At 36.9% G+C, this 21755-nt stretch overlaps 1 protein-coding gene across 1 annotated transcript; it reads left to right on the top strand.

Moving 5' to 3' along the window:
- The first annotated feature begins 6335 nt into the window (after window positions 1-6335).
- Window positions 6336-18277, top strand: LOC113773013 (protein kinase and PP2C-like domain-containing protein). Its single transcript, XM_027317525.1, has 12 exons — window positions 6336-6516; window positions 6623-6740; window positions 6897-7063; window positions 8791-8858; window positions 9074-9297; window positions 11149-11200; window positions 12240-12774; window positions 13866-13935; window positions 14025-14244; window positions 14356-14460; window positions 15392-15487; window positions 17876-18277. Exons 1-12 carry the CDS (start codon window positions 6402-6404, stop codon window positions 18068-18070), a joined length of 1965 nt encoding a protein of 654 aa, XP_027173326.1. The 5' UTR covers window positions 6336-6401; the 3' UTR covers window positions 18071-18277.
- The last annotated feature ends 3478 nt before the right edge of the window (window positions 18278-21755 follow it).

The raw sequence follows: 21755 nt of genomic DNA, 5'->3' as shown, positions 1-21755 counted from the left end.
TTCCCTGATATTACAACTAGTGATACTACAACTAGTTAATATCCGACGAACATTTCCTCTTTTCTTGTATGTGCTATTGCCCTCGGTACAAACAATAAGTCCTCCCCCCAACACATAAAATTTCTTAGACACTTTAGTAAGTATCTAATAAGAACATAGAGATGGCCGATTTGAACCCCAAAACAATTGATGTAGCGAGATCTTCTCGAACATTTCATTAAATTAGCGAGATCTTCCTGAACATCATGCAATCTACTGGCTGTTCTTTGGCACCCAAGAATTTGATTTCTGTGTGAACCCTCTATTGATGACACTGCAATTGAAGTTAGAGGAGGATTGAAGAATACTAATAACAAATTTCAGGCACGGGTTCATTGTTACCCTTCAGTAGAATAAAATGGAAAGTGTGAAGAATAAAACGAAAAAAATTTTCTCTAACTGGGATATAATACTGCAACCACGCCCTTTTACAGTGCGCAGGACCCTCACAATGTGCTAAAATATGCCTAGACAACGCATTCCAGGCCAAACAATTTTGTCATGGCAGTAGAAACTGTAGAGTTCGATGTATGCCATTGAACTATGTCAAATCTGTTCAGACAATAAAACAAATTATGCAGATTTTGTAATGAAATGACCTGTGCACCAATATTTAGAGTCACGTGTATAAAGAGTTACACATCAGTGACCTGTACGTTTCACTATGTACGGATTGTATTACAACCAGTTAGGTGTGTGTTACAATTCATTATAACCAATGAATTTGCAATCAGCAGCTTTTCGTCTGCTGTATTTAAAACTGAATAATATTCCAACTAGATATTCCCCGATGTTACAACTAGTGATAATACAACTAGTTAATATTGGATTAACCTTTCCTCTTCTCTTGTTTGTGCTATTACCCTTCAGATAAGCTGGCAGATAAGCTAGCATCAGACAGCTTATTGAATTTTTTCATTTTTAAAATTCCTTCCTGCAACCAATAACATGGACGAGTATGAGCAGTGTAAAAGACATCAGTAATAGTGCGTTGGCTCGTAATACCAATTTAGATATGATGCTGACAAAATTTAGCACATAATAGGATACAGTCCAAATTTCAAACTCACAACTGCTAGAGGTTCAACGATGTAGCATTCAAACTTCATACTTTTGGTAGTTTTTCCACCCCAATTCATGAGAAGGGCAAACATGTCAACCACCTAATCAATATCTAATGGTTTCCAAAACATGTAATTGACTGTTACAATTGCGTTTACGTATCACTAATCAATCAATAAATTGACGCTCAAAATTTTTTAATAAACATAATAAACTACTGACCCGATTCGATACATGCATGCCATTTTCGAGTGTCTTCAAGTCAAGCCGTGTCAGTGAGAATTGAAACATTTGAATAAGTATGTCCCTATCAAATCCGAGCCACAATTGAACGATTTACTAATAAAAAATAATCGTACTCCAAAAAACGGACATGTAATAATGAAGTCAATTCTCATCCATTTTCATACTATTTTCCTGGGCCATCTTACAATGAACCACATGCGTACTTATCGAAGAAAATGGCTCACAAGATCGAATTAATAGTTTTGTCAAGAATCTTACTTGGGATTTTTGTTGGGGTCCCATGCATATGCAACCACATTTTTATCGTACATGCTTACTGTCACAGGTGCAGGTAGAATGAACTCCGCTGACCGCAGAACGATGCTCTTCTTTGTTGCACGTGTAGACTTGTGCTTCATCTCAACGTCAGGACCTCCTAAAAAATAAAGAACATGCATTTCACATACAATTTATCTGTTGTTGTGTAACAAATTGTAAAGCATTTTGTAACAGTATTCAAACACAATGTAACTAACAGTCTAGAAACATCAATCGATTAATTTTCAAACTCACTGTAACTGTCCCAATAACTATTTTGTAACGCCCTTCAAACACACTGTAACTAACACTCTTCAAACAGTTTTGTATTAATTTTCAAACACACTATAACTTCCCAATAACTATTTTGTAACAACCTACAATCACACTGTAACATGTAATCATCAAACATGGAGTTTTGTATTAGTTTTCACATTCTAACTTCCCAATGAAGTATTTTGTAACAACTTTCAATAACATTTAACTTTCTAATAACTATTTTGTAGCAACCTACAAACACTTCGTAACTAACAGTTTACGAATATGGAGTTCTGTACTAATTTGCAAACTATACCTTCCCAAATAACTATTTTGTAACAATTTTTGAACATACTGTAACTTCCCAATAACTATTTTGTAACAACCGACAAACACTTCGTAACCAATAGTCTTCAAATATGGAGTTTTGTATTAATTTTCAAACTGCAACTTCTCAAATAACTATTTTGTAACAGTCTTTGAACGCACTATAACTTTCCAATAACTATTTTGTAACAACCTACAAACAATTCGTAACTAACAGTCATCATATATGAAGTTTTGTATTAATTTTTAAACTGTAACTTCCCAATAACTAATTTTATAACAAACTATAAACCCACTGTAAACAGTCTTTAAATATGAAGTTTTGTATTAATTTTTAATCTGTAACGTCCCAAGTAATTTTTTTCGTAACAATCTTTAAACACACTGTAACTTCTTAATAACTATTTTATAACAATCTTCAAACACGATGTAACTAACAGTTTTTCAAACACACTGTAACTTCCCAATTGGCTTAACATGACATTAGGCTTATCTGGATGTGGTTGAAATAAAGTCATACTTAATTATTATACTCAATTCAGTTTGTCGTGTCCGTTTTATATGCAGCTGACATTGGTGTGTTATAACACTATGCCTACAAGTTTTGAATGATGACTAGTGACAATTCAGACCCATATACATAGCATCATGATGGTATAAACAGAGTTACCGTGTGTGTATATAGTTGTTACAGTCATGTTATTTGAATTAGAACCTTATGAATATTATAACTGTACCAACCTTTCCACTTTCGACCATATGATCGCAACCTACATGGTGCTTCTAGCGGATGTAGATGTGACGTCGATGCACTAGCGTTCAAAGGTGGTTGCACCGTTGATTGATCTTTTTCGGCAAGTTCTATGACATTTGACCTATATTGCTCATGCTCTTGCTCTTGAAGGTGTATAATGCTTCCTTGCTCAGTTGTTGTCATGGTGGCCCCTTGTTGCAATCCCTGACTGATGTTATCGGATACGACTGATGAGGTAGGAATTGGATTCTCCATGCCCATTACATCTTTATTCAGCTCTAGGTTTGGAATGGCTTCAATATTTGTCCTCGTATTAGCATCGTCTTCTTCACTCTGCAATGCATTATACTCAACTTCTTCAGACCCTTCCGCATCAAATTCATCAGCATCATCCTCCTCATCGTTGCCCCCTTCTTTGGCAGATTGAAATTCCAGCTCTTCTTCGGTATCAGGACTCTTGTGCATTGTATAGTCCTCCTGTATAGGTTTTTTTTCCTTTGTCCAATGCTTCAGGCCCAGAAGTGGAAGCTTTTGCTCTTGGCTGAGAAGCGAGCATTTCTGCAATCTTTAATATTCTTCGTTGGCTGCTAACAGCAACGTTATACAGCTCATTTAACTCAACCTGCAGTTACATGACGACATTATCAATCCATAAATGACCCACATGCTCTCAAGAATGGAATACAATACATGCATATACAATACTACATTTAAGTGAAAGTTCTTAATTTAATATTTGTACTGCTGGCTTAGATTCTATAACTTTAAATTCTATGGTATTAAATAAAATGGTCAACGCGAACATCAGGCCAAAAGATATTAGTTATTTGCCCTTCACAATTCAGCTGTACGGCATGAAAAAAGGATGGATTTTCGAGTGTTTGCTCTTGAAAATAATTCAGCATGTTACCTGCTTCTCCATATTTCAAACTCCTTTCCCGTCGAGTACGAAGATATCGTTTCAGGTCTTTCCGAGTATATCCCACATTTTCCATCCCACCTGCCTCCTTTCCCATAAGCTCATGGCTCTGTTTCAATGAAATCCCAGCATCCTCGCTTGTTTCAACTTGGAATCCTTGAGCCTCACTCACTTTTCTTTGTAATGGCATCATGTGCGAACATTAAGCAATGTGCAACTCATGGTTATGTTCTAAGATAAGGTCATGTACACGGTACTTCATTATCTCTCTAAGCAACACAATAACCATTTTAGTTCCACACCCTGTTTTCGTCGGCGCTCGTGTCCTTTTTGGCATCACATCACCTTCGTACTTGCGTTTTACACCTTCCTTGCAGTAACTATATTTTCTAGACGTCGTCACACCGTCTTTGTCTTTATTTAGATAGTCTTTGCATACATTAAAATTCGTTTTAAAGGCATAGTTGTTGTAAAACTTGTGCGCATCCTCTTCACTATTGAACTCCATTTCTAATTCAGGGGTCCTATCTTCTACCAATTTGTTACAATCTGTTACTTCTGCTCCTACTAATTATGCATCAAACACCTTAATTTGCAGCAGTTCATGAATGGTATGTACATAAACGACAACATAAATGTATATTACCATTCATAATGTGTTATGTTACACACATTATTCGTATACCAAATCCTATTATTACGTTCATCGATATGATTAATATTGTACAAATACTCGTACACCAAATCCTATTATACTCTAAGACAACGATATTATGTATGTACAAATACAACTCCGTGTACAATAAGTTATACATATTGTAATGTATTGGTCACATGTTGTAAGTATATTTTAACTGTATGTACATCCACTCGGATGATTATATTTAGGTTCTAGGTACTTTGTTCACTGGACCTTATGTCATTCGTCAATGACAACCGCCTAAGCCAACTCCGTATTTTTTACTATTTCTATATTTTGAGGGCCAAATAAGCATTTTCTACTCATTGTAATATATTTATTACATCATGTAATTTACTTACAACACCAGGTACACCCATTTATTATTCACATAGGTCGGTCTTTTCCTCTGTTTTACCTCATTTAATTCTGCACCTCCATTATATACACACTGCATGGTCAGGAGAGAAGGGCAAACTAAGATTGTGTCATGAGTATGGACCAACTATTAGATGCACAATGATTCATATCAATTGTAATACAGTACCTATAACCTGTAACTAATTTACAACAGGATGTACATTCGTTCACTTGTTAAATGTGACTTTATTTCTCTCATCTTTCACTAATTCCGCTTGATTTCAATACATACCCCTGGGTCTTCCGATGACTACTATCCCATTATAGTTCATCACTGAAAAGCTAAATGCTCACACACACACACACAGATACGGTACAATTTTACTATTCTTCTATCATCTTCATATGATGTCTTCAGTGAATCTAATTTCATCTTTCATTTAACAGATGTGCATTTGGATGACAAATAATTGGCCACAGTTAGTTATATGGTTCAGTCACGTTACCTTCGTCTGCTAATACACTCTACATTTCACCAAATTCAGAGAGTGCAGCTGTTTCTGCTATTAAGTTGAAGGACAGAATCTGGTGTTTTATGACATGTTGAATTTTCTCTGTTTGCTTCTACCTTCCTGCAAGCCTTGTAAGCATTTAAAATGGATACAACATTTGCTGACCCAGTCACCAAAGTCTCTTCTCAGTTTCTCGGTAACACTCTCGGACGGAAATTGTGTCGAGTTTTCTGAGAAAAGAAAACTAAGATAAGAGTTTTCTGTCAACTCCCTATCTTCAGACGGAGCACGCCAAGCCTCTTCCTTCAGCTCTGTGAATTTTGTGCTACAGTTTTCTAAGAAAGAAAACTGAGATACGAGGTTTCTGAAAAAAGAAAACTGAGCTCCCTATCTTCAGACGGAGTACGCCAAGCCTCTTCCCTCAATTTCGTTTTGTGCGGCTAATTCAAAATTTCAATTTGCTTTTCAAAATTTCAACTCTACCGTTTGCTCCGTCTGATTCCGTTTGGAAGCCCAAATTTTTTAATTTGGAACGGCGTCGTTTTTGCCCCTTCTTAAGCCTTCTTGACGTGGATCATTTTTCTCCTCATGTTTTTGCTTGTGAGAGGACCGTTCAGGAGCGGTCGGCCTGACGACCGCTCCTGCCCCGTATCCCATACTTTGGGACTAAATACATTTGGCCGAAATATCAAAAGACTGGAAAGCAGTTTGGTTCAAAATTTTGACCCAAAAAAAAATGGTTTAATTGCATTTCCAATTAGATGTAGAAACGAAACTTCCTTTTGTCATAACTAACTTGCCATCCAAATTTTTTTGTCTTTAAACTAACTTGCTTCCAACCTTTTTCTTTTTTGCTTAAACTAATTAGCTTGCGAGTAAAATATTCCTTCACAGCAATTCAATACACAATAAAACAACACATTCTACGCAGAGGAGGCTAAGGCAGAAATGGGACTGGAAATTGTGGAACCAAACACATGCATTCGGGGTTGTTGTCACAGCCAAACAATCCCTCTTCATCTCCCGCCTTCTTCTTACTCCCTCTCATCCCCAATTGCTCGAGGTAGTAGATTGAATCCACCAATTTCCCAATTGTTTTTTTTTCTGTGAAAATATGAACTTGACGAGATTGATGCGGTTACTTGCTTTGTGTTGAATTTGATTTGCAGGGGCGGAGAGTGTGGTGTATGATGCTATTCTTGATGGTAAAAAATTGGCAGTGAAAAAGCCCATTTTGTCCACCTCTGAAGACATTGATAAGTTCCATAAGCAATTGCAATTACTCTGGTCAAATTTCTCTTTACTAACCCTTTTACCCATTAGATATGATTATGCAATTTTTATTTGTTTTTGTGAAGATTGAACTTTGTTGCTGATTCTTTTCATTTTTACTTTTCTGTTCCTTTTGTTGCTGGGGGGCTTTTGATGTTTTGACTAATAAAGCAAGTTGGATCATACGGGGATAGCTAAGCTAGTAGCAGCGCATGCTCGGCCGCCAAATTATATGTTCTTCTTCGAGTTTTATGAGTGTGGAAATCTTGCGGAGAAATTACATGTGGATGAATGGGTACCAACCTTCGATCAAGTGATTCACATTGCGTTGGATTTAGGTATATTCTGTTCGTGTGAATTTTGGTAGCATTTTGTTGGTCTATGTTTTTGTTTGTTCGATCTCACGTGCATAGACAGGAAGTTTGGGATTGAGTTGGAATGATGACAAGTGTGATGAACTTTTTACGGTAAAATGTGAGCTTTGATTATCCATTTAGGGTACTTGGGAATTAAGAACTGAAGAGCATTAGCATAGGCCTTCGGGTAGAGAATTTAACTGGGTCAAGATTGAAGAAATTCTTGTACTTGCTTATTCACTTCTGTATTTTACTGTTAAAAATTTTCATGCGGAGGACTCATAGAATGACACTGAGTAAAAAGATTTGTGTGGTGTGCTAAGAATCCAACTTTGCGATGGACAGAATGACTGATCCTCCTCCTTATTTGAAGTTCATTTGACATTTGGATCTTTTGAAGTCTGTTTTCTACCATGCTCAGCACATTTGTGCCCTTGAATTTTGGTCAACAGCATTTGGCCATCAAATATGATAATAAGTTAAAGTAGTAGAACAATATGAAACTGGCTCATATGAGGGAAAAAAGCAAAATTTGGAGGCCAGTTGTTCAGTCATAGATTTGGTTTTTGCTTGTTACTAATTGATGTTGGTGAACTGATCACTTTTTGAATCTAAAGATTTTTATAGAAACAAAAATTTCACTTTTGATGCTGTAAAAAATGAGCTATGCCAGACAGAGCTGAATATTTCATCAAAACATAAGCAAACCGAGCTGGAGCACCATTTCAAGATAGCTTGGGATCTCAAGTTGGTTATTTGTACTCTGCTTAGCTGACTAAATTAGAAACAGACACTCCATTGATCTGTTTGATTGACCATAAACTCTAAATTGTAACAGAGAGTGCCAGAAATACAGTATTGAAGTCTGCAAATTAATCATTCCACTTCTGCAGAAAGTTTGTGAGTTATGTGACAGTTCACACTACTTCACAGAGACCATTTATTGATTAAAAGTATATTTGGAGTCAGTTGTCTGGCACAGATACTGTATAGCATTTAATGTGCCAAACTTTGTTGTAGCCGTTGTATGTTGCCTTATTTGACCTACAGGCACCCCATATATGACTTTTTAGATAGAACTTTGTGCTGTATTGAAGGACTTAAGTTTTATAATATCAAGCATTCATGTGCATCCTTCATGTTTTAGATTTGGTTTGAATTACCTGCATTCCTGACCCTTTACAATAGTTCGAGTATCTGCATGAATTTTTGTCCTAGGATTTGTTCATTTACAGGTCAAACATTTTTTCCCTTTGATCTGTAAAACACCTGTAAGCTCCATTATGCATCTCTTGCTTTATCTAGAAGCATGATAGCTTCTTTCCTTTCTTCTTCTTGTGTAGATGCTGCGTTCTTTCTATAGGTATCTAATTTTGAAGGCTGGAAAAGAAACAAGAACTACTTTGGGGAAATAGATATTTTTTCTTAAGATCATATGACATCTTATCAATGTAGGAAATGATGTGTTAGAAGAATATTTGATAAATACAGGACTTGAGATGATGCTTTTCTGTTGATATGCTAACGTCTTAAAGATGGACGAACTTTAAAGTACTTGTTCAACATAGCAAGATATTAGAACAATTTGGAAAGCTCAAATTCCCAGTTTTTATGCAAATCCTGTCATAAAGTTCCTATTGAATCAACAGAATTTGAGAACTGCATCCATGATGGTGGTTTATTACAGTGCTTCTTGTTTCTGTTTACAGCAAAATCTCTGAAGTATCTACATAGTCTTGGGATTGTACATAGAGATGTGAAACCGTCAAATATTCTTGTAAGGTTTTTGCCAACTTTCTAATTTTCCTGCACAAGTGCTATGTGTCAGGAATATGTATTTTTGGTTATTCCCTCAAAAACATAGTTATACTTGACTGGTCCAACTGGAAGTTGCAAATTACTTTGTACAAGAAAACTACTTTGTTTTATTGGCTGTTAAAGTTTGTAGTGTTGTATTAATATATTTGGATAACAGACATTTGGGTCATGCAGCTTGACAGGAACCTCCGTCCACATTTGGCAGACTTTGGTTTGGCAGAATACTTGAGAGATCTTAAGCAAGTTTCAATTGGTAATTGGAAACCATCAGGTAAACCAACCGGAGGTTTCCACAAAAGGAATATGGTTGGCACCCTCATATACATGGCACCTGAAATACTGACGAAAGATTTACAGACAGAAAAATCTGATGTCTACAGTTTTGGTGTATCATTGAAGTAAGTACTGGTGAAAGCTAATCTTCATGTATTATGGATGAACCTGTTAACAAATTTAACTAAAATGCATGTGTACTAGAATTAATTTTGCAAACTAAACATTCCTGACAAGGTATCCTTTTGGTTCCGGAGATTGAATGTTTTTTTGATGTCACGGTGTTTTCATGGCATAGTTTTTCTCTAGGTCTTTTGGTAGCTACAAATGCATTTCAGCATTACATTGCATATATTTTGGTATCTCCTCATCATTTGACACGGCAACTATATATATCCAAATTTCATTTTCAATTTAAGGCAGTTGTGTTGAACTATCATGGAAGTTGTATCATTACAGGAAAAATGAGAAATACCTCTACCAGACCATCCAATCTGCTGTCTATTTAAAAGATCAATTATAATTCCTAGGCATAAATCGACTTCTCCTAGACATTTCCTCTCCATTAGTTTGGTAAACAGCCAGAAACAGGTAAATGTGCAGAAGCTTCTAAAGATTGAGAACTGGAAAATCTACAGCAGTTCTTGTCTTGAACTTTCATGGAAGTTACACAATCACAGGAAAGACAAGAATTGCCTCTAGCATGTTATCCAATGTGGTGTGCATTTACTGAATCTAGCAATAAACCTGTTCTTTTTAGACATTACATCTCCGTTACTTCAGTGAAAATCCAAAGACAGGCCAAGGTGCAGAGCCCCTGTAGGTTGTGAATTAACAATCTGCTCTGCTCAGGTTCTTGTTCGGGGGGGATATAGTGCTATTTGGAATAAGGAATTAAACGTCATATGAAACTGATCTTATGCAGTTAAGTGAAATGGAAAAAGGGTAGTAAAATTCTTTTGGAGGATGTGCAGAATGCTAATGCTTTAACCCAATGTCTGTGCATTTAGTGGCTATAATAAACTGTGCCTGCATTTATTTATTTACTTCTTTTGGTGTGAACTTTTACTATTCAATAGTAACTGGTACCTTTGGGTGAGTACAACAATAGGAAACAAAAAAATGGGGTCATTGAATGGACGAATCAAGGTTAACAAGGCCGTGTTTATTGTTGGAATGCCTTCATTCTGTTTTGTTTTGCCTATTTCTAAAACCTGTTATCTTGGTGGGGACATTGATAGAATGGAACGGAACAAAATATGGGTTCATTGAGTGAGAAAATTTTGATGTTTACAACCTTATGGTATTTTTTGAATACCTGAGCAGTGTTTTATTTTTGACAAATATATCCTGGTTTGGCTGGTTCTTTGTACAAATTGAGAGTAAACAGTACCAAATGATGCTTTCTGATGGTAAGAGACACCTACAAACCATCTATGATATTTTAAATAGGTCATAGTCAAGAAAGCATGAAACCTGAAACTCTTAGTTCCTGTGTTTCATTCTTATTTTAGATAAATAATAACTAACTTTTTTTTAATTTCGCTGAAATGTTAAGCTGATGTTCAATAAATTCCTCGACCTAGATTGTCACTTATTCTGTTTAACAAGAATTGCAGAACAATCCATGAAGAGCATGTTAGCTTCTGAAAAATGTTCACAGTGTCGTCTAAGCAAAATGCATCTTCAATTTCTTTTGTTGTATGTACTTAATAAAACTTGGCTGAAGTTAATTTTTTAGTTATTATCATCTTGCTCACACAAATGCGACTGCTAGTTTGGTATTAGAAAAAGACTTAACTAATGATATGTGCATTTATTATCATCTGTACTTTCTATTAGCTATGTTCTATTTTGTGTTGGTGCCTGATCCTGAAATTTATACTTTCACTCTTCTTTTATCAACAACAATTTTTTGTCATCATTTTTTCTGATTATTCCATATGTTTGATTTCTTGGAATTTTGTCTACTGCAGCGAGCTTCTTACTGGGGTTGTCCCATATACTGATCTTCGTGCAGAAGCCCAGGTTAACTTTCTCAGTGTTTCCTTTTTGATACTTCTTACCATTATGATGATAGCAATAAGTATTTATTTCTTGTGGCTCATGTTCGTTTCGTCTACAAGCTGTATTGCCTATTCTTTTCTTCTTTTAACCCAGAAACTGAGACTTGAGATTCATTGAAGTGGGAGTTTTGTTACCTAACGGGAATTGATATGTCTCGAACACAAGCTGATCGATTAGTTTTATAATCCATTAGCATAATGATAATTATGTGAAAGTTTTTTTTTTTAATTTTATCTACGTGAATGGTATTTGTACTAAAATGGCTGATAAGTGGAATACTTTTATGAGAACTCCTAGCAATTGACTTTCTCATTATGCTTTTCACCTTGCTGTAAATTTTTTAGAGTATATAACGGTTGAAGAAGATGAACGAGTTTAGAATGTGTTGTTTTGTGTGAAACTGGATTTTGATTTTTGCTAAGGTTCTCTTCCTGGCCATCTTCATGATAAGTCAGGCGTGTTTAAGGCTAAAGAACTGGCTGGTTTTAAAGGGGTTGCAAGCTATGGTTTTGGTGAAACTATGCTGTTTAGAAGGTTAAAGAATGAAGCCTGTATCTCAGATAATGATATTCAATGTTCTTAGTTTTTGAATCAGCTGATGAGATTTCGTTTCGAGATGTATCACAGGGTGGGTGCCATGTTGAGAGAGGATTTGTCCCACCCCTCCCCCTTTCCTTGGGCTTTATGGCTTAAGTGTACCTATCAAAGCCTTATGTAGTTTAGCAGTTTATTTGCAATTTAAGCAGGATGTCTCTTAACGATATGGTCCTCCAATGTCCTGTTGTCTGTCAAACTTCTGCTTAAAGAGTTCTTTTCAATGTCGTGGTGATACTTTTAACCCTTCTCTCCTTCAAAGAAAAGAAGGAAAGAGCAAGGAATTTATTTATTTGTCTTTCAAGTGCTTTTCTGTTCTATGCAAAATTAAGTAGCTCTATATTGCTAACTTTATAAGTCTACTTGTTCTGTTAACTAAGTGATCTTAGGCAACTTTGCTTTATAGGCCCACACTGTGCTAGAAATGAACTATACTGAGCAAAAACTTACAGCAGCTGTTGTATCTGAAGGATTGCGACCTGTACTTGCTAGTAGTAAATTGGGTGCATCAGCAAGTGTGTTGTCTTTAATTGAGAGATGCTGGGATGCAGATCCTGAAAGTAGGCCTTCTTTTGATGATATAGTTGTGGAACTGGATGCAATTCTTGAAAACAGCAATAATAGAGAGGAAATGGCCGTAATTCAACCTTCTGTAACCCCAGAGCATTCAAATGTTACAAATTCTAGAAGTTTTCATGAGAGCATAAACTGGTTCACGCAAGGAAAATATTCTTCAAAAGAAGCATCTATTATGCCAGAGTCCTTTTTCAGAGTCTCGGTTGATTCATCTGCTGATTCTTTTGCTTATTCTCCAGTAGTATCTTGGGGTTCCTTTGCAACGTGTGGAAGAAGGGAAACTATGGAGGATAGGCACTTTCTTATGCCTCATTTGTGTGATGAAAAGGATATTCATGCCTTTGGAATTTTTGACGGCCATCGTGGTATGTACCTACTTTCTAATTCTGATGACGTGCCTTTGATACCCTTCTAGAAACCATAGGCTTTACTGATTTCTGTTTTTGGATGGGAACTGGAAGATGGATTAAGTTGCTTCAGTACTATGCTTACTTTCATTCTTCTCTTTGTTTGAATGGTTAGTAGTATCTGGTTTGAGTGTTTGCCAAAGTTTATTCATGTTATGGGACTGAAGATTAACTTTCTTGTTGGGGAAGAAAGATTAGAGTAAATAAAACAAAAAAGAAAAAAAAGTAGAGGACAGCTATTTCCGTCATTTTATGTGCCTAAGAACTTTCTGTTGCTCTCCTGTCTTTATCTGTTTATCGTATCTATTTTGCAATATTTTCTTTCATGCTCTTAATTAATGGCTATCAAGCTCTAGAATGAACCTGAAAACTCTGAATTGCTCTCTTCCCTTCATCTGTTGTTCCTAGCTAGTTTGCAATCGTTTCTTTTCTGCTAGTTAAAAGGCCATTATGCTGAAGAAGTGATCTGTTAGTTATCACAGTTCTTAAGTCAGATACTTAGTGGACATCATTGAATAAAATCTGTTAGCTAATTTGTCCTTTTATTCATTAAGAGGAATGCGAAGAGGTTTGAAAGATGTGCTCCATAAAATTACTTTCTAGAAACCAATCTTTTGTTGCTTATGTAGAAAACGTATTTAACTGTGCATCCTCAAAGACAAACTTTAAATTTCTTGTATCTACTTGGAGCCTTTTTTGTTTTTCTCTAGAAGACTTACCTTTCATGGTAAAGAGTAGATGGGGAAAGATGTATTCAGAGGGTTGGTAGCTCTCCGCCAGTAAATAAATTCCAACAACTAGATGCAACAGAAGTGCAATTTCTACATACAGTTTTTGTGCATTCACAGACTAGTTAGCCTATCTCTTAGTCAGAAAAGTGGAAGGTAGTTTTGCTTTGAGCCCATATCCGTTTACCCATCATGAGTTGATATTGGAGATTGTTCTCACAAGTGTTAAGGTGTTTGTGGCAATAATATTTAAAAGTTCTTGTAATATTTTGAGGGACTATAAGCTCAAGAATACTAGGTAATCAACTGAAGGACATGTAGGTGCAGCAGCTGCAGAGTTTTCAGCTGGAGCACTACCTGGATTTCTGCAAACTTTAGCTTCCATGAGCAGGTTTTTCTTGCCCTATTTGACTATATATTTTATGTATATCCTGATTGTTACCAGAAAAAATCTGTCTTATTTTCTGTTTTGTTGATAAGCCCATCTGATGCCCTTTACGAAGCATTCGTCAAGACAGACTCTGCATTCAGGGAAGAACTAGATTCTCGTCGCAAATCCAAGGGAGTTATTAAGAAAGACTGGCATCCTGGTTGTACTGCAGTCACTGCTCTTATTGTAAAAAATAGGCTTTTTGTTGCTAATGCTGGTGACTGCAGAACCATGTTGTGCCGCTCTGGTCATCCATATTCTTTAAGCAGGGTGAGTTGGGACTTGACTTTCTAATAAGTGAGAGACCTTGTATCCTTGTCTTGGTGGTGCCTTGTTGCACAAAGTTTCAGGTTTACCAATTAAGTGACGTTAATATAGTAGGATCATGTTGCAAGTTGGTCTGAAGAGAGAGAACGTGTCATTAGTGCTGGTGGCCAAGTCAAATGGCAAATTGATACATGGAGGGTTGGTCAAGCTGCTCTCCAGGTTTCTCCAATCTTTTGCCTTTTAACACTGTTTTTTTGTATCTTTTTGGCTTATTAATAATAGTGAGTGTTGGTCTCTCCAATGGACTTTTTCCTATTTTTTTCCCATCCATACTGCAATATACAAGTGACACTTTCACAACAAAAAGGAGAAAATAATGATATTGCTGTAGCACCCAAAGTTGACTATGTAGGTAGGAAATTTGGTAGGGCACAAAATACCAATTAAGAAACAATCAGGGGCTGCAAGCAAAAAGAGGCAAAGAGCTGCAGCAAAAAATGGTGCTAGAATAAGACAGGAGGAGTCTTGGAAATTGTCTTAGAAACCTTTAGGCATCACAGAGCTAAGGCAATAATTGCATCAGGAATCTCAAGAAAGTTTCCAAAATCCTAAGGACATTTTGTAAATGGTCGTATCAGTGAACTTAGTCTTGTTCCTTTTCAATTTCCTTCAATCCATATAAATATCACAATTTTAGTTTGTTTTCCAGTTGGAACAAGAATCATAAATTTGAATTAACTTGAATTTTATAGGACTTTTTGTTGAAAGGAAAATTCTTATTAGAGGTAGTTATCATTTGAGTTTTTGATGAATTAAGCGACTATATGGTGATGTTGATGCAGTTCTTTATCCTTATGGGTTCTCTTATGTTTTCACCATTTGAAAAGCATAACAAGATACATACCCTTATGTGGCGAGGATAAGGTAAACATCTCCTTTCAATGCATCCCAAAAATGCTTCACCATTGAACAAATCGAACAATTTTCATGCAATTTCTATCTTGCAAAACAACTCCATTTTCAGACGTCTAAAGAAGAAAAGCAGTTGATGTTTACAAATATCAAGAAAGGCAATTTTGTGATTAACTTTTGCATATTGAAAGAATTATGTGGTTTTTCAACTGACTGATCAAACGTTTTCCCTCAACAGGTTACACGGTCTATTGGAGATGATGATCTGAAGCCTGCTGTAACAGCTGAACCTGAGATAACTGAAACCATACTCTCTGCAGCAGATGAATACATTGTAAGAAATTGAGTTTTGGTAACTTGATGACCTTTAGAATTTGGATTCAGCAGAGGATTAACGATATTAATGCTTCCTAATTTCTAATTTTGGCATTTCTTGATGAGTCATTACTGTTATTTCTTCAAAATTCAAGGCCAAATTTTGCAAACTGTGACTATTTGAATCTTTCTCTGTTTTGTTGTTTGGAATTGTTTCTAATGAAGATGCAGCTAGCATAGTTATACTACTGCTATATTGCAGCTGTAAATAACTTCAAGAACTTCATGGTAAACGGTTTTGCATGTTCTGTGGTGGAAATCCCCCTTCTGCTCCTTTTTACCAAAAAGGAGAAAAGGAAAGGAAGGAAAGCTTTATAGCAATCATCTCAATTCAGGTGTCTTTGTACCTTGAAGTGGCATAGATTTGCTTTTACTTAGTATTGAAGTCCATTTAGTTTTACCCAAGTGTTAGCACTTAATCCAGAATAACAAAGTATTTTTTATTAGACAAAATTAGATTGACGTCGGAGTAAAACTGCTGTTAGAAATTGACACCTTGGTGTTTTCACTTTAAAAAAAAAAAAAATACAAACTACTACTGTTGATTAGCCAAGAATTTTCGAAGAGGGGGAAACCTCTTAAATTATATAGAGTATCTGCAATAATAGGTAAAATGGAGGCTGTGTAGCCTGCCTATGGAAGATTTTTTTCATTTGATAAATTCAAACGAAATCCTATGCTCAACAATCTCCACTTGCATGGAGAAATCCCAATTTATCTTGGTTTAATAGATTTTCAGCTAGCTACTAGACACTGAATATCAGTTCTTGTTCTATTAGCCATTAGAGGAGCAGCTAAAGTAGTTATCTCCTGATTGTGACAATTCATTCACGGTATTTAGTGGCAGCTGTAGCAAGTTTGAGAACCTTACACAGAAAGGAGTTCTGAGGAAAGCTGAAGGAGCCAACCAAACTCAGTATGCCATTACTGAGCTGTTCTGATCATAGGATAGTGATAAGTTTCTTGCAGGTAGCTGTGTTATTACTGTTAAATAGAGAGGATTAATGGATTTCTCAGCCTGATTAAAATGAGAAACTGTACTAGCAAGTTGATACCCCATTGTTCCAGCTTGTCCAGTCCAGGTAAACTTCTATAAGCCAGCCACAACTTGAAGACAAACCAAGGAACAATTGTAAAAAATCATGCCAGATATAGCTAAAGACCATTGTAAAGAATCCTGAATTTGTGGATTGGGAGTAAAGGTGGCCGGTAATTTTTACCAATTATCTGAATATAAACTAAGAAACAAGTGTAGAAATTATGCCAGGTTTAGCTAAAGACCATTTCAAAGAATCCTGAAATTGAAGTTTAAGAGTAAATGAGACCAATAACTAGTAATTTTAATCAATTATCTGACTTCATGAGTTACCCTCCTCCCTTCAGGACACTACCAATTAATTTCTTGAATAATAGAAGAAAGCATTGCTTGTGTTTTTGCCAGTGAAGTATCCAGCCATCTTCTTAGGAAATATTGTAGAATTGAGCCTCATAAGTGCCAATTATGAAATTAGAGGTGAGAACATTTCCAACCTAAACTTTAAACTGGAAGCTTTTTTCCTTGCTAATGGATTATAGAATCTAAAGATATTCCTCCTCCAGAAAAACAAAATCCTCACATGGTTCAGAGACTTCTATTCCTGGTACAGATTCTGGTGAAGGCCTGGAACCCCATTCTGATGGCGTCATACTTTAGTCTGCAGAGGATGATTCCTCTGTCCCAGGTCATAAACTAGCTTCTAATCCTCTCGAGTGTGGTTGTGGGCAGCACTAATTTGATGAGTTGCGGCCCTCCTAGTCTCTTATGGGCCCAGCTTTTAGTCCTGGCAAGTACTTCCTCCAAAATGGGCTGGCAATCTCTGATTTTCAAACTAGTCAGTATATATGCAATGCCCAATTATCTTGCCAGCAATACAGCTTTTGGCAATTCCCACTGGATATTGTACAGAATAGCCTCTCTTTCATCTTTAATCCCCAGAGAGCAGCAATTACTCTTCTGAAGGCTTGGTGAAATAGAATTGAGGATTGAATAGAATTCTGGATGGATAAAGAGGATTTAAAGTTCATAATCCTGATATATGCTGTTTAAATAATACGTGTCTTGATGCTAGCTTAATTCTATAGTGTCATTTGAGTTTGTGCTTGAAATTATTAAATCATGTATTTGGCATGTATAAGTTGTATGTCACTAGTCCATACAAGTGAATCATGGAGTATGATTCATTCACGGTAATCACCTTAATGTCAATCATTGCGTGTTTTGTTAAGACTTCTTCTTTCTCTATCTCTACCCCTTTTTTTTTTTTATTATTATTTTTGTTTGGCTGCAAGTGACTTGTTTGATTGTCAGGTAATGGCCAGTGATGGGCTTTGGGATGTTATGAACGAAGCAGATGTAATAAGCATAATCAAGGATACTGTTAAAGAACCTGGAATGTGCTCAAAAAGATTGGCTACTGAAGCTGCTGAACGAGGCAGCAAAGATAACATAACAGTTATCATTATTTTCCTCCGCCCAGTCTCCACAGCAGAGAGAATTTACTAGCTTTTAAAGAGTTCTGCACGGTGCAAATTACAAAAATTTACATGTTTTACCCTGTATTTTACAGCTTCTTGTGTTGTAGCTACCATTATTTATTCTTTGAATTTGCGTTTACAATGCAGCACGAAGGATCATACTCTCAAATCATGTTCTTCCGTGTTATTAAACATACTGTTGCTATTTTGTCTGCTGTCATAGTTTTTTACATTCCATGCCTGCTTCTAGGTTGATTGAAGTCTGATGTGTGTTTTTCGGCAATTTTTGAGCTTCTGAAAGGAGACTCGTACAGGTTTAGGACAATTTTTTGTCATCTTTTGTTCTTAGTTCTAGGATTCAAAACCAAAGGTACAAAAGTTTTGAGGCAATTTTGCAATGTTTCCGGGAAATTGTTCATAAAACCTGATATCTATGTTTGTTTTGGCTAATTATGAGGTTGCACGGAACAGAATCGCACTACAGTTTGGTTTTCATTCCCTAACAGATGGGCAAAGTGAAAGATTCAATCAATGCTTGGAGCCTTTTCTTAGATGCATGACTAGTGAACTACCATCACAATGAAGTAAATGGCTTAGCATGGCAGAGTGATGGTATAATATATCTTATCACTCTAGCTGGAAACTCTCTGTGTTTGAAGCACACACTATGGCTACAAGATGCCGCCACTTCCAATGGTACCTTGTTATAATACTATAATCCCTGCTGCAAATGCTGGGCTGCTGATGCTGTAAACAATCGAGGAACATCTAGACAAAGCTGAGAATAGAATGAAGGTTTTTGCTGGTAAGCATAGAACAGAAAGACAACTGAAATGGATGATTGGTTGTATCTAAAATTACAGCATATAGACAACAATCCATTGCAGCTAGAAGATATCTCAAGTTGGCTTCCAAATTCCATGGACTATTTCAAGATACAAAAAAGATCAGTGCTGTGGCTTATAAACTAAAACTGCTAGCAGGTGCTAGAATGCACCTTGTTTTTCATGTTTCTCTTCTGAAAAAGAAGATAGGACCCGCTCAGCAACTGACTCTCACTGTCCCTGAACTGGACAGCAATAATCACTGCTGGCTGGAACCTGCTGCTGTGTTGAAAAGATGAATGATATTAAGAAATTCTCAACCTGCGATCCAGTACTTGATCAAATGGTACCAGCTGAGTGAAGAGGAAGCATCTTAGGAGGATATATCTTTCATTCTCAGGCAGATTCCAAGTTCCAGCCTTGGCCAAGACGAATTCTTGTTCAGAGGGGGGAAAGTTGTCAAGCTTTAAAGAATTAGTACTGAATTTCTAGTTGTGTTAATAGTAGTAGTCATATGGGGGTGGGGGGATTTAAGTGTTACGGTGTTGTTTGGGGTGTTAATTCAGTGGTTAACCAATTAGTTTAAGACTGTTACTGCATTAATAATGAGTGAGTTAATCAATTGGGAATTTGTTACTCATTAGAGTATAAATCCAACATGTACACATCATTTTGGCATCTTGGAAGAAATAACAGAAACTCTCTCTCTCTCTCTCTCTCTCTCTCTCGGTTTTTCTTCCTCTTAACTGTATCTTCATTCCTTTATCAATTGAAGGAATAATTTTCAAGAAAACCATAAATATCCTCACACCTGGCTCTTGCTTTGACCTTGCACAAGTCTGCCTTGGTTAACATTATTTTCTTTTTACACCCATCTCAAATTCCTTAACAATCCAGCCATTGTACTGTTGGTCATCTTCGAAATAGGTGGACCATACCACTTCAAAAAATTACCACAATTGACAATTGCACATGTTCAACTGGTTATGAGACATTTAAGAATTAAAAACATTCAAGCTTTTAAAGATCAAAATTACCACGTGTAACAACTGAATTCGGGTTGTTGCTGATGAAGATCAAACCAAAACTCCCAACTAGCATGCTCATGGAAACTGTCACTCAACCGCACCAATGTCTGTGTAGCAGTCACATGACCGCTTTTGACTAATCTTCTGTCCAGAATTGCCACTAGTTCCCGTAGCAAATGACCTTGAGCAATCAAATCGGAGGGAATTTGCTGCTGAACCATCTGAGATCCAACCTTCTTTTTTAGCATAGAAACATAGAAAGTGGAGTGTTTCTTAGCAATTGTTGGTAACCATGGTTCAAAGTCACGGTCGCGGTCGCGGCTGCGGCCCGGAACGTTCCACATCGATCTCGACATATCGATCGCGGTCTCGGTGAGACGCAAATTTTAAAGTATTTAATATTCTAAAAATTGTTAATAATATAAAAAATTATGCTAAATAAAAATAATTAAAAAATAGCAAAAGAAACGGCCAAGTCAATCTGTCACGGTGTGACTCGGCTGATTTCTCGTCTTGACTTGGGATAAGTCGGAGTGACTCGGCCGAGTCAATCCGTCGCGGTGACGACTCGGCCGATTTCTCAGCGAGTCAAGTATTTCAGTATCGTTTCGTCACGGTATCGTATCGGTAGGAGTCGAGACGGTGACGACTCGGCCGAGTCGTCTCGGTCTCGGCCGAGACTTCGAACCATATTATGGTAACTGAAATTGATAATAAGCTACAGGTCCAACTCTTTCCAGAAAGGCACAAAGTGATGCGGTGATAGCTTCTGATTCTTGTTTCAGCGAATGCAGCCTATAAGGCTGAAGCTTGACATAAACCAAATCTCCGATGTCTAATTGCCTTATCTGTTATGCATAAATCAGCCTATTGCTGCCTTGGACATACTTCTGTCAACACTATGGTTCAAAGATGCAGCCGAGTCCAAGATGACTCGGCCGATTCATCACCAAAACGGAGGACTGTGGTCCACAACCATTTCGAGTCTCCTCGCAGATAGAAGAATCATTGAGAAGTCGGCCAAAACTCGATTGACGCGGACTGAGTCATTTTCGAGTCCAACAGAAACAGATTCGTCCGAATCAAGTCAGGCCAAACAAAAACTCGACGACAAAAAAGAAAAAAGAGAAAAAAAGTCCCAATAGCCTTTCAACTCTTTTCCAAATAAAGTTTTAACCCTCCAACAATTAACGATAAAGTTTTGCCCTCGATCTAATAAAATAGCATATTCATGACCTTCTGTCAAACCCAACAGTTAAAATTAACGGAAAGCATTATCTCGTGAGATGCACGATTAAATATCAAGGGCATTTTAATCTCTAAAGGAGGAACCTGCAAATCTAGAAAAGGAGAATCTTCTAACTTTGGCTGACCCTTCAAGATCGCAGACCTGGATTATAAATTTGAGGCTTGAAGTAGCAGAAGGGGTGGAAATTGTTGGCAGCTGGCAAATCACGGTTCATCAATTTTTGGAACAGCAGGGCAAGAACGTAGGCAGTATGCGCCTGCACCACAACCTGCCATGCCTGCAATAACATTACTACAAAAAGTTGCTCAGATTGGAGCAGCAGCAACTAATGTTTCACTCCTGAAAGGGTTCGGGATTGTTTCTTCGGCGTCAGCTTCCAGCGGCCAGCAGGAGTGGAGTGGGAGGGCAATTGAGTCTGATAGTGCATCATTGGCAACAGGCCTAGGACTTGGGCTGCCATGTGATAGTGGGTCTAGCTTGAAGGAACTGACGTTGGGAACTCCATCTGTATTTGGTCCTAAGCATACTGCACTTAACCTTCTTGGATTAGGGATGGCAGCTGGTGGAGGCCCATCAGGCGGATTTTCTGCTTTAATGACATCAATTGGTGGC

Source organism: Coffea eugenioides, chromosome 6, assembly GCF_003713205.1.
Source record: "Coffea eugenioides isolate CCC68of chromosome 6, Ceug_1.0, whole genome shotgun sequence".
Lineage (NCBI taxonomy): Eukaryota > Viridiplantae > Streptophyta > Magnoliopsida > Gentianales > Rubiaceae > Coffea > Coffea eugenioides.
Note: the sequence above shows the minus strand (reverse complement) of the source record. Positions and strands in the feature narration are given on the sequence as shown.

Bases quoted from the DNA above. Each gene is read 5' to 3' on its own strand.
- LOC113773013 (XM_027317525.1), top strand. From the start codon at position 6,402: ATGGGACTGGAAATTGTGGAACCAAACACATGCATTCGGGGTTGTTGT. The intron at 13,936-14,024 runs GTTTTTCTTGCC...TTTGTTGATAAG, and splicing joins ACTTTAGCTTCCATGAGCAG to CCCATCTGATGCCCTTTACG. The intron at 14,245-14,355 runs GTGAGTTGGGAC...TTAATATAGTAG, and splicing joins ATCCATATTCTTTAAGCAGG to GATCATGTTGCAAGTTGGTC.